We start from the raw sequence: 16,483 nt of genomic DNA, 5'->3' as shown, positions 1-16,483 counted from the left end.
ATTACTGCATCTAAAGCTGCCTCTAATGGGGCATACACACTAGATGATAAAAGTGAACGATAACGATATCGTTCAGCGATATATCGTTCATATCGTCCAGTGTGTATGCACCAAACGAAAAATGAAGCGCGCTTGCGTGGATCGTTAACGATGTTTGCTGTCCTGCAAACATACAGGCCAATCTGACGATTTCATGTGGCAGGATGACATCACTGAATGATATCGTTAACGATATCGTTCAGTGAGTACACCCAATATCTTTCACCAATATCTTTCAGAACATCGTCTAGTGCAATGGTCTCCAACCCCTGGCTCGCAAGCTACTGGTAGCTCGCAGTCTTAATTTTGGTAGCTCACCTAGCTGCAGTACTGCCGAGTCAGCTAGGTGGAAGTGACCTCTGATACACGCTCCCCTGTGGCATCAACGCCATGGGTGGAGCCACGGGGAAGCGCATCTAGTGATTGCCGTAGCCGGTGGCAATCACCTGATGTGCTTCCCCATGGTTCCACCCACTGCGTCTATACCACGGCAGAGCCGGTAATTAGCAGTGATATGTGCCTGTTCTTAAACTTTATTTACAAATTGCAACAATATTACTGTATTAATTAAATGCATTGTTGTTTTCTATGAAACATTTTTTTAATTTTCATTAAATTACCTTCAATTGTTCGGTTATTAGCCAGATTTTTTTTTTTTCTATAATTTTAGTAGCTCTTCAGGAGGTTTCAATATTCGCGAGTAGCTCACACCCCAATTAAGGTTGGCAACCACTGGTCTAGTGTGTATGCCCCTTAAGTCTTTCCTCTTCAAACTATCATGCATGCAGCAAGCTGCTGGAAGGGAATTTCACCACTAAGAGGGTGCTAGTATAGCAAAACTACATTAATTATTATAATACTATTTAGCTGTATTAAGCACATATATTCATGTATAGTAAATAATGTAAAAAACTGATTTGATTTTTAATTGTTCATGTTGATTGGCAGGTAATGAAAAGATTTCAGTGAGAGATTTCAGCTGTATCTGGTATGATATGGAATATGTGAATTGCATTTGGCAGCCTGGACAAGATAATCCACCTAATTCTCCCTTCATCTTTCATTATTGGTTGGTAAAAATGTCTTTTATATTTACTAAGGATTTACCATTAAGTAGAGCATAATCGGGTTTTTGTCATCCAGTTTACATTACTCATGTCAATGATGATCCTTTTGGTTGCATTGTAGCTATGGCTCCCATAGGTCTAATCCTGGTTTCTCCTACAAATGGGAAAATATAGAAGAAGAACTGAATATGCGCCCCTGAGCCTCTCCGAGAGGAGTGGCACAACGTCTCTTTCTTTAAATGTTACATCTCAGACTCAACAAAACACCGCTCACAGTCCACTAGAGATGTTGGGCTGCGACTTTAAACGCACAGGAATTGGTTTTAAACACCTACAAAGTCGCAGATGAAGCACAACGCATCTTGGCGTGTGAAAAAGCTGCAGCGCCGTAGCACTTTATATACCGATTCAGTCTCATTCGCACACAGATGTGCAAGTGTCGCACATCAAATTGGTCAGTGTAATCTAGCAAAGTAGGTTTGTCGCTCCCAGTTATTTTATTGATGTGAATAAAATGCACATTTTAAATGGGAAAGACGCTCAGCGCACCCAAGTTGCCCGGAACCTGGCACAACTGCAGCCACAGTGAATAAGAACATGTCTGTATGATGATGGCCATTGCAGTTAAGGGGTTCGCCCTCAAATAATTAATTCAGGGCAGAAAAGGGACTGTAGTTGTAGTTAATCAGATGACATTTATTCAAACAAACCTGGAGTGGCTAATTGAGGGTCTCTTTTAGGATTATTTATTGCCCCAACTACCTGGTAATGGGGAGCACGCAGTCCCTTGCTTTGCCTTCTGTATCCTGGTCACATGTAAATAATCTAAATATATTGCTTCTCACGGTGCATTATATTGCATATATTACCAGCGATAAAGCTGATCATAGTACATATGCACATTCAGGACACCGTATAAAAGGAAAACATATATGAAGTTAAGTAAAATTCAAGATAAACTAGTTTTTACAGAAAAAACAATCATATGAGGTAGATCCACAATGAGTCAAAATTTTTGAAAAGCATGAGTGTATATAAGAAAACTGAAAAGCATGAGTGTATATAAGAAAACTGAAAAGCATGAGTGTATATAAGAAAACTGAAAAGCATGAGTGTATATAAGAAAACTGAAAAGCATGAGTATATATAAGAAAACTGAAAAGCATGAGTGTATATAAGAAAACTGAAAAGCATGAGTATATATAAGAAAACTGAAAAGCAGACTGAAAATCACATTTTAAGATTTATTGTAAATGTGCATCTGTTATTTATTAATCCTGTTGGGGTCTGTTTAGTGGGCTTTTCAAATGAACTGGAAGGAAAAAAAATGTGTTATTTATTTATGTAAAATCCAAATATTTAATTATTAGGAAGACAAATTGTCATCTATTTTAAAACTGTTTTTTTAATTTTATGATGTAGGGTACTTGATGATAACTCGGTAACAGAAGCAGATATCGTGTTTTCAACGTAAGTATATTTTTTGTGGGAAATTCAAACATATGTAATTTGCGGATTGTTGCAATTAAAATAAATTACTTTCGTAAAAAATGTTTTTGTTTTTCTATCTTAACATGCAAAAAAATAATACACCAAATTTTGTTGATATATATATATATATATATATATATATATACATACAGGTTGAGTCTCCCATATCCTATATATATATATATATATATATAATATGCAGACCCCCCAACTATACCGATTTGGGCAGTACTGTACCGTTTTTTAATGGTCTGTACCAGCAAAACAGGGGCTGTACCGATGTACCGGATGAGTCCAATCTCCTGAATAATATAGCAGCGCTGCAGGGACACAGACTCCCGCAGCGCTGCTGAATGACAGGTGGCTCCGTCCTCCGTGGTTCTTGGCAATCTGCACTGACGCTGACATAACGACCCACAAGCGCCAGCTGCCTCCAGTCTTCAGTACCCGTGGACACCCCCCTTTATAGATTACCACGCTCCCTTTATCTGTGGCCACGCCCCTGTACCGGCTTTCAACTCAGAGATGTTGGAGGGTATGTATATGTATATCCCATATCATATGCTTGGGACCAAAGGTATTTTGGATATCGGAATATTCAACATTTTGGAATATTTGCATACCATATTGAAATGTCTTAGGAATAGGGTCCACATCTAAACACAGAATGCATTTATGATTCATATACACCTTATACACACAGCCTGAAGGTAATTTTATACAATATTTTCAATAATTTCAAACAAAGTTTGTGTACATACATGAAATTCATTTATGTGTCATATACACCTTATACACACAGCCTATAGGTAATTTTATACTTTATTTTTAATAATTTTGAGCCTTAAACAAAGTTTGTGTACATTGAACCATCAGAATATTCCGTATTTCGGAACCTGTATAATATATATTATATATATTGGTCAGAAATCCACCTCACTCGCCACTCCCAGGTTTGGGGTGCAAACCTGCACTCACCATTCCCAGAACAGGTGTGCGAGTGGCTTGTGAGTGACCACATTGCTTAAACAAGTAAAAACAGGAAACTCAGCAATCACCATTGTTAAATCACTCACAATAATATAGAATTAAATAATGGGGTTTTGGTTCATGGATTGATCAATGTATTTAATCCTGCAACCCTCATCACGGGACCCCACTTCTCTGCATTTCCTACACTATCTGTCATACTTATGGAAACCTGGTAGCTGCTATCACAGAGTTTAAACTGAAAAAATGTTAACTGGTTAAAAGCTCACCTGCCAACTAACTTATGGCTTTTAAAGGCAAGACAGTCACCAAATATAGCCTCTTTAATACTACCAAAGAGGCAGCTGACACAGGTTAACCAAAACCCCATTATTTATGTATTCTTGTGATTTAACAATGGTGAGTGCTGAGTTTTTATATATATATATATATATATATATATATATATATATATATATATATATATATTAGGGGTGTGCACCGGCCACTTTTCGTGTTTTGGATCTGGATCTTTCTTCGTGTTTTGGATCTGGATTGGTTTTGCCAAAACCACCCTTCCGTGTTCTGGGTTTTGTGTTTTGGATCTGTATTTTTTTTTAAAAAAAGCATAAAAACAACTAAAATCACAGAATTTGTGTGTTTTTCTGCTCCTATGCTATTATTAACCTCAATAACCTTAATTTCCACTCATTTCCAGTCTATTCTGAACACCTCACAATAGTGATTTTATATACAAAAGGTTGCACCGAGGTAGCTGGATGACTATGCTAAGAGATACGAGTGGGTGGCACAAACACGTGGTCCATCTAGGAGTGACACTGCAGTGGCAGACAGGATGACAGTTTGAAAAACTAGGCCCCAAACAGTACATAATTCAAAGAAAAAAAAGAGGTGCAAGATGGAATTGTCCTTGGGCCCTCCCACCCACCCTTATGTTGTATAAACAGGACATGCACACTTTAACAAACCAAACATTTCAGCGCCAGGGTCTGCCACACGACTGTGCCTGAAATGATTGGTTCGTTTGGGCCCCCACAAAACAAGCTGGCAATTAATCTGTCCCTGCACAAACTGGCTCTACGGAGGCAAGATGTCGTCCTCATCCTCCTCATCCACCGATTCCTCACCCTCTTCAGTGTTGTGTACATCCTCATCCTCACAGAGTATTAATTAGTCCCCGCTGGAATCCACAACCACAGGTCCCTCTGTACGTTCAGGAGGCTGGTCTCCCTGGAAGAGTTGACAATTCATTTTATGAACATCATCTTCTCCACATTTTGTGGAAGCAACCTCCTACGCCTTTCGCTGACAAGGTTCCCGGCTGCACTAAACACTCTTTCGGAGTACACACTGGAGGGGGGGCAACTCAGGTAAAATAGAGCCAGTTTGTACAGGGACCTCCAAATTGCTTATTTTTCCTGCCAGTACAGGTACGGACTGTCTGACATGCCTACTTGGATGTTGTCACCGATGTAATCCTTTAACAGATGCTTGTCGCTGCTGCTTTAAGGATGCAGGTGCGGCTACAGCCCACACATTTCACAAAGACAGAAAAAAAAAGAAGAATTTTTTTATTGTTTGTGGAGCGCACTTTGAGGGTTACACCACCCTTTAACAGACAGACGCACGCTTGTCGCTGCTGCTTTAAGGATGCAGGTGTGGCTACAGCCCACACATTTCACAAAGACAAAAAAAAAGGAGAATTTTTTTATTGTTTGTGGAGCGCACTTTGAGGGTTACACCACCCTTTAACAGACAGACGCACGCTTGTCGCTGCTGCTTTGAGGATGCAAGTGCGGCTACAGCCCACACAATTCACAAAGACAGAAAAAAAAAGAAGAATATTTTTATTGTTTGTGGAGCGCACTTTGAGGGTTACACCACCCTTTAACAGACAGACGCACGCTTGTTGCTGCTGCTTTGAGGATGCAGGTGGAATCTAGACGGGATTTGGAACCGGGGACACACTACCTCCATCAATTGTCTAAATCCCACTGCACTAATGGCGGATACCGGACGCACGTCTAACACCAACATAGCAGTCAAGGCCTCAGTTATACGTTTTGCTTCAGGATGACTGCTGTCGTACTTCATCCTCATCGCTAGGGACTGTTGGAGGGTCAATTGTTTAGTAAAAGTAGTGGTGTTCCTACTTCCTCTCTGGGATGATGAACAACTCCCAGCAGCAGCAACAGCACTAGGAGGAAGTGGTTCTTGATCTTTCCCTATTTTATTTTTATCGGAGAAAGTTTGGTCCTCCATTTATGTTATATTGATATATACGTGCGGCTAAGGCGCACACAAACACAGAAAATATTTTTTTATTTTTGCTGGAGAGTAGTGCACTTTGTGGGTTACACCACCCTTTAAGAAGTGAGCAAGCCAGCTCTTTACTTATGGGACACAGGCGCACGCTTGGCGCTGCTCCTTTGTTGATGCATGTGCAGCCACAGTGCACACAATTCACAAACACAGAAAATATTTTTTTTTTTGGTTTGGAGTGTACTTTGGGGGTTACAGCACCCTTTAACGGTCAAGCCAGCCGGCCCTTTACTTATGACACAGGCGCACGCTTGGCACTACTTTGTTGATGCACGTGCGGCTACTGCGCACACAATTCACAAACACAGAAAATATTTTTTTATTTGGTTTGGAGTGTACTTTGGGGGTTACAGCACCCTTTAACGGTCAAGCCAGCTGGCCCTTTACTTATGACACAGGCACACGCTTGGCACTACTTTGTTGATGCACGTGCGGCTACTGTGCACACAATTCACAAACACAGAAAAAATATTATTTTTTTTTAGCACTTGGGGGGAGCACCCCTGATGGACAGAGCACCCCCTGGACAACACTACAGCACCCCTTTAGGACTGGGACACTGCACAGGACTTTGGACTGGACACAGCCCCTATGGACAACTGACTGCACAACACAGTCCAGCCAGCCCCTATGGACTTTGAAGTAGTGGACACAGCCCCTATTAACAACAGCAGCACAGCACAACACAGCCAGCCCCTATGGACTTTGAAGTAGTGGACACAGCCCCTATGGACAACAGCAGCACAGCACAGCACAACATTACTCTGCACTACACTACACAGCCCAGCCAGCCCTAACTCCCACCCTCCCTCTTCACTGTCCACAGCCGAGTGAGAAAATGGCGCCGACGCGGGTACCTTATATAGGATCCAAAACCCGCGAGACCCGGAAGGCGGGATGATGACGTTTTGCCTCGATTTCAGATCCGAGTCAGGCGGGAAAAGTCGAGCCTGACTCGGATCGGCCTCGGATCGGGGGGGCTCGGGGGGGTTCGGATTTCAGAAATCCGAACCCGCTCACCCCTAATATATATATATATATATATATATATATAAATATAATATAATATAAGCAGAGAGAATAGTATTCCACCATGCATAAATGTTAGCCCATGTTAGTAAAGCAGGAACAGGTCCCTTCAGTTAGTATCCACAGCCTCTCATACTACATGCAACTGTCCCCTTTGATTTTACCTCCTCCCCAGAAAGTAAGTAACAGATCTAGGCAGGGGTGTAACTAGGTATTTGAAGGCCCCATAGCAAAAGTTTGTAAGGGCTCCTATGTACCACCCAATGGTGAAAAATGTATATAACGTAGGTAACTTTGACAAGAAAGATGCCCACCCCCCAGCTCTGGGCTCCATAGCAGCTGCACCCCTTGCATCTATGGTAGTTACGCCCATGGATTTAGGCAAAATGAAGGAAGAGAGCACTATATAGTGAAGTACAGTTTAAAAAGTATTTAATAATAGCACACAAAAACATACAGAATAAAAAGCATCAGCATCAATGAATTGCCTGTCAGCCGTCAGCGGGTGCTCGAACATGACCTCAATCTGTCTGTCAGTGATTAGGGTTCGGCTTCACATTAGCTCCAAGTCCCCGACTGGTACTGTAGCTGATCCCGCTTCCTGGTTGTGAAGTGATGACGTCACTTACTACTTGCTGAAACGCGTTTCGTCTAATTACTTCGTCAGCGGATATGGGGTAAGTATATTTTTTGGGCAAATTCAATCATTAGTAATATGTAATTTGTGGATTATTAAAATAAATAAATGACTTTCCAAATAAGAAAATTTGTTTTTCTCTCTCCCTCTCTCTATATATAAAGTGTATGTATGTGTATATATATATATATATATATATATATATATGTATATATATATATATATATATATATATATATATATATATATATATATAAAAAAAAAGTCATATGGGCTGGCACTCCACATTCAAGCAATATGTAGCTTTGGCCCAGGTGCCATCCAAAAGTGCTACAGGGAGCAAAGTATTAACAGACAAATGGTAGGCGGCACTCACGGGACTTTTCAAGGAAAGAATCAAACTGACAACTGTGTCAAACCTTGTCCGACGTTTCAGTCAGTGAAGACTTTTATCAAGAACATAAAAGCAATAGTGTAATGACATACCTTTATAACAGAACATCACCGGTGATAGGTGCTGCCTCCGTGTGATGACCGCCAAGCGCATAGGAGATGATGTCATCAGCACGTGTCCTGCGTGGCCGCGACGTTGCGAGGCGACATCAGCCGTCCAGACACACGCCTAAGACATCCTGCCCGATTTGTCAAAACCAGCGCCCCTGCCGTCAGGAGGCTATATTACACCTATATTACAATATGATAATACCATATCAAGCACAAAACGATAGCTCTGTGTAAAAGTGGGAGAGATGAGTGAAATATACCTGAGGGGTGATAAGAGAAGTTTCAAAAGGAACAGTGATAGTGTCAAAAGAAGAAAGAAATCAGTTTAGAATAAAAATGTAGTGCCACCGTGCAGTGACATAACAAAGAAGAGAGAACATGTAAACTCCACAGCAAGACAATTATATAAAGAAAATAAAACAATTACATATAGATACATTAAGGTGAAAAGAATAATACATACAAACACCAATAAAGAATAACCAAAGAATATTAAATGAGAACAAAGCAAACCTTTGTCTGCTAAAGGATGTAGGAAAAAATTGCCCACAAGCATTCCGTTACATCCGTACCCAAAAAAAATGTAAATAGAGAGTGGTACAAAAAAGACTATAAGGTGAAAAGATACACATGGCAGAATGTCAACTTTACCATTACAAAAAAAGAGAAGAAAAAAAGGTTTTAATCTGATTAAAGGATTATATGATCGAAAAGCCTTATGCAATATTGTAGTGGCTCAAGTGTGGTATAAATCAAGAATCAGTAGCAATTGTATCAAAGAAAAAAGATGTGATAGATACACATCTACTAATAATGTAGAGTGTGATGGACAACTTACGCATGGCATCACTTAAGGCCACCAAACCAGTCTTTCCGAAATGGATGATAGAGTATATTACAGAACCTAATCTTCCTAGGTGGTCTCCCTCCCTAGTACTACTTAGGCCCAATACTGCTTGGCTTCCAAGATCAGACGAGTTTGGGCATAGCCAGTATGGTATGTCTGTAACTAAGGACTCATCCATTCGGATATGCTGGTATAAGCCGGTGCCAACATATGTTGCCAATACCATCAAATTGACCACTATAATGAGCCCTACCGTGAAGAAGCGTTAATTCAAAAAGAATAAAAGCGTTAATACAAAAAGAAAAATGAATACTGAAAAAAATGAAAAAATATAAGGTATAACAAAATCAAGAGATATAAAAGAGTAAGAAAAAACAAAACAAAAAATTGTAATGCATAATTAAATCCAAATCAATAATGTTAATCGAATCCAGAGATGTAGCTTCTGCGAAACGGTCTAATGTTCGTATACCAGGAAAACACTCATCATAAATAACATGCAAAAGAAAGAGTCTCATTTAATCCACAAGGGGTAACGGTGTTCAGTTTATGTATCCATTGTGTTTCCAACTGGTAGTTGATTTTTAAATATACAGCTCCCTATTGGTGAAATACTAAGCTTTAGTGACTCTGAAGCGGAAGGGTTATACTTTAAAGATGCCCTCCGTGATACTGCAGGTTCAGACTCTATTGATGATTTATATCAAGGGCTACTCAAACTAAAGAAAAAAGAAGTAGATTTCTTCTTACATGGTGTCACCCTTACTGACTACCATAAGGAACGCAAAATACCCAGAGGCTTTAGGATCAAAAATGTTCCAACTATTGGCCGTAACAATGTTGAATTTTGTAGACGATGGGTTGCAGTACTAAATAAATGTTCACTAGATTTAATACTGTTAGTCATTGAAGAATCTAGCAGAGAACTGGGCAACATACGTGAAAAAATTGTCACTTTTGAGACCACACACAAAACAGACCTAACCAGCGATTCCACACAGAATTAGCTGGAGAAGCTTAACACACAAGTGTCAGAATACAAAAAGGAATTAATCAAGATCAAAAAAGAAAAATTGAATAGGGTCAATTTAGACTACCAGGAACAGAGAGTCTACACTTGGGCCACGGGTAGAACTCCCACACCAAGATTCTCTAGATATAAGCAAGGGTCTTTGAGAGGACAACAGGACAGTGAACCCTCCAGCGGGGCCTACTCTTCCCAGAGTGACCAAGAGACCACCTCCAGTAACGTAACACGGAGACCCCCTTTAGGCGTTACCACCCGGGCATCAAAAGACAGAGGGCCCGTACGAGACGCAGTAAGCAGGGGGAGAGGAAGAAAATCAAACAAGAAGAGAACACAATAATCAATTTGTCTAAAAGAACTATCACTGAAACGGAAAAAAGACTTTTAAACAAAGGCTTGAACTTTGTACCTACCTGCACCTTTAACAGCTTTGAGTGGAAGAAAGAGATGTGGCGGTTTACCCGTAACCTCAAATTAAAAGAATTTTTTTCAAACACTCAGGAGAATACCATTGCATATGAACCAGGTCCAATTAAAAAACATTCTACTTTTGAACCACAGTCCCATAATGCCTCCATCAAGAGTTTTACACGATTATTGGACCACCAAGTTATGGAGGAATCCAAGAAGCAGCATACTAAAGCTCGGAACAACTTAACCAAAGAAGAATTTCAAGCATTGAAAACATTGAGTAAAGACACTACAATTTCTATTTGTCCAGCAGATAAGGGAGGAGCCCTGGTAATACAAGATATGGACAAATACAAAAAAGAAATATACAGACAATTAGGAGATGCCACTGTGTACCTTAAATTGGACAAAGATCCCACTTATTCATACAAGACAGAGCTTGATAATATTCTCAGTGAAGCGCTTACGAGGAATTGGATTACAGAATCCACGAAATCTAGTCTTAGTACTGATAAACCGGTTGTACCTTAGATCTATGCCCTTCCCAAGGTGCACAAATCTTTAACATCACCACCTGGCAGACCCATAATCTCAGCCAGAGGTTCACTTTATAGCTCTATTTCCAAATATTTGGATTTTTATGTCCAACCACTCATTATGCAGCAAAACACATATCTGAAGGACACCAATACCTTGCTCCATAAATTGCATCAGTTACAAAACTTACCTTCCAACTTATTACTGTGTATGATTGATGTAGTGTCACTTTACACCAGCATTCCTCATAAACAAGGGTTGGACTCTGTATATAACTTTTTGTCCTGTAACAATGGGTACACTGGCCCACATTTACCATTCTTCATGACTCTATTAGAGAAAACTCTCTCTAGGAATTATTTTTTATTTGAAAATCAATTCTTCTTACAAAACCGTGGTTGTGCAATGGGGTCTCACATAGCACCTTCATTTGCCAACATATATATGTTCGAAGTTGAGAAAGTCCTATTTTTTGATCATTCTTCTTTCCGGCAACATGTTTTGTTTTTTACAAGATATATCGATGATATCCTGATTCTTTGGTCAGGCTCACGGGAACAATTTGAACACCATATGACATTGGTCAACCAAATGCATGATTTCATAAAATTCACTTATGTATGTGATTTTCAAACAGTGCATTATCTGGATGTGTTGATAGAATGGAAGGGCACAGAATTTGAAACCAAGATCTATCATAAAGCCACCGATTGTAACACTCTGCTACACGCCAATAGCCATCATCCTACCGCCTTGAAGAGGGGACTTCCATTCTCTCAGTTTTTACGGATTAGAAGAATTACTACCAATGATGAGACTGCTGCTCTGGAAATTGATGATATGACCAAAAAGTTCATCTGTAGAGGTTATTCCCCCAGAGATTTAGCTAACATTAAAAGTAAAGTCATGACAATGACACAACAGGAACTTTTTACTTCAAGAGTCAAAAGCCAAAAAAATAAACCTTTATACAAATCAAACATAATGATGCGCCATGAAAGAGGGAAAAATCTTAAGGATTGGCTGGTCCACAATGATGTATCACCACCACCACTCACCCCAGACTCTAACTTTTTGTCCAGAAAACCAGGTTGCTATAGGTGCACCGGATGCACCACTTGCAGCTATATGGAACCCAGCAGGTATATCATTCATCCACATTCTGGCAAAAAAAATCCGATTAAACATATCTTGACCTGCACGAGCAGATATGTCGTATACATGTTAAGATGCCCATGGAGCTTAGTATACATAGGCAAAACCACTCGTACTTTTAAAGAAAGGATGGCACACCATCGGACTGCCATTAGACAAGCCTTAGCAGGGAAAGAGATTGACCAACCTGTCGCCCGCCACTTTAAGGAGAACCGGCATTCCTTGGCTACTTTATCTTATAAAATCATCGACCATGTACCCCCCCTTAGAAGAGGAGGTGACCGAGAGAAACGTTTACTCCAGTTGGAAACACAATGGATACATAAACTGAACACCGTTACACCTTGTGGATTAAATGAGACTCTTTCTTTTGCATGTTATTTATGATGAGTATTTTCCTGGTATACGAACATTAGACCGTTTCGCAGAAGCTACATCTCTGGATTCGATTAACTTTTTTGATTTGGATTTAATTATGCATTACAATTTTTTGTTTTGTTTTTTCTTACTCTTTTATATCTCTTGATTTTGTTATACCTTATATTTTTTCATTTTTTTCAGTATTCATTTTTCTTTTTGTATTAACGCTTTTATTCTTTTTGAATTAACGCTTCTTCACGGTAGGGCTCATTATAGTGGTCAATTTGATGGTATTGGCAACATATGTTGGCACCGGCTTATACCAGCATATCCGAATGGATGAGTCCTTAGTCATGTGTATCTTTTCACCTTATAGTCTTTTTTGTACCACTCTCTATTTAAATTTTTTTTGGGTACGGATGTAACGGAATGCTTGTGGGCAATTTTTTCCTACATCCTTTTAGCAGACAAAGGTTTGCTTTGTTCTCATTTAATATTCTTTGGTTATTCTTTATTGGTGTTTGTATGTATTATTCTTTTCACTTTAATGTATCTATATGTAATTGTTTTATATAATTGTCTTGCTGTGGAGTTTACATGTTCTCTCTTCTTTGTTATGTCACTGCACGGTGGCACTACATTTTTATTCTAAACTGATTTCTTTCTTCTTTTGACACTATCACTGTTCCCTTTGAAACTTCTCTTATCACCCCTCAGGTATATTTCACTCATCTCTCCCACTTTTACACAGAGCTATCGTTTTGTGCTTGATATGGTATTATCATATTGTAATATAGGTGTAATATAGCCTCCTGACGGCAGGGGCGCTGGTTTTGACAAATCGGGCAGGATGTCTTAGGCGTGTGTCTGGACGCCTGATGTCGCCTCGTTGGAGGTGACGTTGCGTTGCAGCCACGCAGGACACGTGCTGATGACGTAATCTCCTATGCGCCTGGCGGTCATCACACGGAGGCAGCACCTATCACCGGTGATGTTCTGTTATAAAGGTATGTCATTACACTATTGCTTTTATGTTCTTGATAAAAGTCTTCACTGACTGAAACGTCGGACAAGGTTTGACACAGTTGTCAGTTTGATTCTTTCCTTGAAAAGTCCCGTGAGTGCTGCCTACCATTTGTCTATATATATATATAGATATATAGATATATTAGGGATGTGTATTCCTGGACAGAAGTCAATGGAAGATAATGTTTGTCCATGAAAGATGATGTTTTGCCTCTTTCTGAGACCCGATTTTTGGCGGGAAAAATCCGAACTTGCCGGGAAAATTCGAACCTATACGAGCCTGCACATCCCTAAAATATATATATATATATTAGAGATGTGCGCCGACCCTCGTGTTTTGGTATTGGTTTTGGATCTGGATCTACCCTGGTTTTGGATCTGGATTGGTTTTGCCAAAACCTCACCTTTTTGTTTTCGTGTTTTGGTTTTGGTCTGGACTTTTTCTTAAAAAATCATAAAAACAGCTAAAATCACATAAAATGGGCCTGTTTTTGTTCCTACAGTATAATTAACCTCAATAACATTTATTTCCTGTAATTTCCAAGCAAGCAATTTTGACCACCTCACAATATTATTTGCTTCATCTAGTTAAGGCCAAAAGGTTGCATCCAGCTAGCTGGCTGACTAAGCTAAGTGACACAGTGGGCGGCACTCACATGTGGCAGTTCAGTTTCTAATTTCCAACATGGATAGAGTGTGTTATACAGTGTGGGTTGGATACACCAATAGTGCACTTACTGTGACAGCAGTGTTGGCAGAGCGGGGTTGCTGATGGTGTCCTCAGTACATGGAATGGCAGTGCTGCGGTGCTGGCAGTGTCCTCAGTGAAGGGTACCAGTGATGACGGCAGTGCGGGGGTGCCCGCGGTGTCTTTAGTGTAGGTTTGCTGGCTGTGTCGGCAGTGCAGGGGTGCCAGCGGTGTCTTTAGTGCAGGTTTGCTGGCTGTGTTGCCAGTGCGGGGGTTCCAGCGGTGTCTTAGTGCGGGTTTGCAGGATGTGTCGGCAGTGCAGGGGTGCCAGCGGTGTCCTCATTGCAGGTTTGCTGATGTGTCGGCAGTGCAGGGGTGTTCTCAATGCATGGTGCCGGCAGAGTGGGGGTGCCAGCGGTGTCCTCAGTGCAGGTTTGCTGACTGTGTCGGCAGTGCAGGGGTGCTGGTGGTGTCCTCATTGTGGGAATGTCGGCAGTGTGGGGGTCGCTGACTGTGTCCTTAGTACGTTGGGCAGCAGTGCAGGAGTGTCGGCAGTGGTGGTGTCGGCAGCAGGGGATGCTGCCAGTGGGGGTGTCGGCAGCGGGGGGTGCCAGCGGTGTCAGGCGGCGGGGGATGATGGGCACCATCTTCTTTTCTTCTTTTGTGCTGTTTTCAATGGGCTTAACGCTGATAGGCTGAGAGCCGTGACAGACGGCTCTCTCAGCCAATTAGCGTTAAGCCCACTGAAAACAAAACCTTGCGACTCGACAGTGGGGTCGGAACCCGCTCATCTCACATTATATATATATATATATATATATATATATATATATATATTAGGGATGTGCAGGCTCGGATAGGTTCGAGTTTGCACGTTGAGTTCGGATTTTTCCCTCCAAAAAAACGGAACTCAGAAAGAGGCTAAACGTCATCTTACATGGACGAACATCATCATTCCCGGACAAAGTCCAGGAATGATGATGTTCGTCCATGTAAGATGACGTTTAGCCTCTTTCTGAGTTCCGTTTTTTTGGAGGGAAAAATCCGAACTCAACGTGCAAACTCGAACCTATCCGAGCCTGCACATCCCTAATATATATATATATATATATATATATATATATAGCACAGATGGTGTAATGGTTAGCATCACTGCCTCACAGCATTGAGGCCGTGGGTTAGATTCCCGCCATGGCCCTAACTGTGTGGAGTTTGTATATTCTCCCTGTGTTTGCATGGGTTTCCTCCGAGTACTCCCAGTTTCCTCCCACACTCCATAAATTTACTGGTAGGCTAATTGGCTCCCAACAAATTAACCCTAGTGTGTATGAGCATGTGATAGGGAATACAGATTGTAAGCTCCACTGGGGCAGGGACTGATGTGAATGACCAAATATTCTCTGTAAAGCGCTGTGGAATATGTCTGTGCTATAAAAGTAACTGGTAATAAATAAATATATAGTGTGTAATTTGTATTGTATTGCAGATTTCAGGACTTATTAGACACTGGGAAGCACTGTGAGAGCTATTTCACTAGTGATGGAGAGAATCTAGGATGCCAGTTCAAAATTAAGAAATATATCTTCCTAAGGTTGTTAGCGGTGATAACAAACGGATCAAAGACAATAAAACCCTTCATCTTCCATACAGAATCCAGAGATATAGGTAAGGTTTAATTAAGATAGATGGGAGATACAGTACTAGCTAGTAATATACATTGATGGTATGGGCAGCATGGTGGCGTAGTGGTTAGCATTATTGCCTTATAGTAGTATATGAGTTAATTTCCTGTACAAGGCCTTATCTATTTGGAGCTTGTGTGTTCTCCCCATTTTTGTGTGTATTTGCTCCTGGTGCTCTGGTTTCCTACAACACTCCAAAAACATACGGGTCAAAAACTGTTGTGTGTGTGTGTGTTGCATACTATGTGTGCACTATACAAATAGTTGTTAATAAATAAGTCAAAAATTGTTCTCATAGACCTTCATGCCTAAGCAAATACAAAATGATTATTGTTTTTATTTACTCCCTTGACAATGCGCTGCTAGTAATCTGTAAATTAAGTTGTTAAGATGAGGAGTCCTTGTACAATAAAAAATCATATCTACACACAAAGATTTTACCATTGATTGATAAGGGGCCTATCCATTACCTGACTTTGTGAACAATCCGACCAAGTCAGGAAATGGATAGCCAGCAAGGACCAATGATGCGCGTGCACACTGGGTCCTTGCCGACCCCGACTATCTACAGGACATGCCTGTCAACCTGACGACGCTCGTCAGGTTCGGCATGTTCGGAGATAGGAGGTTGGGCTTCTTCACTGAATGACGTTCAGTGAACGCTGTTCAGT

General features: G+C 40.7%; 1 protein-coding gene and 1 pseudogene across 2 annotated transcripts in view; one reads left to right on the top strand and one right to left on the bottom strand.

Moving 5' to 3' along the window:
* Window positions 1–16,483, top strand: part of LOC148538625 (interleukin-13 receptor subunit alpha-1-like) — a 140,662-nt gene that overhangs the window by 80,218 nt on the left and 43,961 nt on the right. For both annotated transcript variants that reach the window (XM_088453074.1, XM_088453073.1), the window contains 3 exons: window positions 988–1,108; window positions 2,529–2,576; window positions 15,617–15,795. In XM_088453074.1, the coding sequence (XP_088309200.1) occupies window positions 988–1,108; window positions 2,529–2,576; window positions 15,617–15,795 (348 nt within the window). The remainder of the gene's footprint in view (window positions 1–987; window positions 1,109–2,528; window positions 2,577–15,616; window positions 15,796–16,483) is intronic.
* LOC148538626 (5S ribosomal RNA) lies at window positions 8,972–9,090 on the bottom strand (annotated as a pseudogene).

Source organism: Taudactylus pleione, unplaced genomic scaffold (assembly GCF_031769625.1).
Source record: "Taudactylus pleione unplaced genomic scaffold, aTauple2 ptg000039l, whole genome shotgun sequence".
NCBI classification, from domain to species: domain Eukaryota; kingdom Metazoa; phylum Chordata; class Amphibia; order Anura; family Myobatrachidae; genus Taudactylus; species Taudactylus pleione.
The sequence above is the reverse complement of the archived record's forward strand: the minus strand, read 5'-3'. Positions and strand labels throughout refer to the sequence as shown.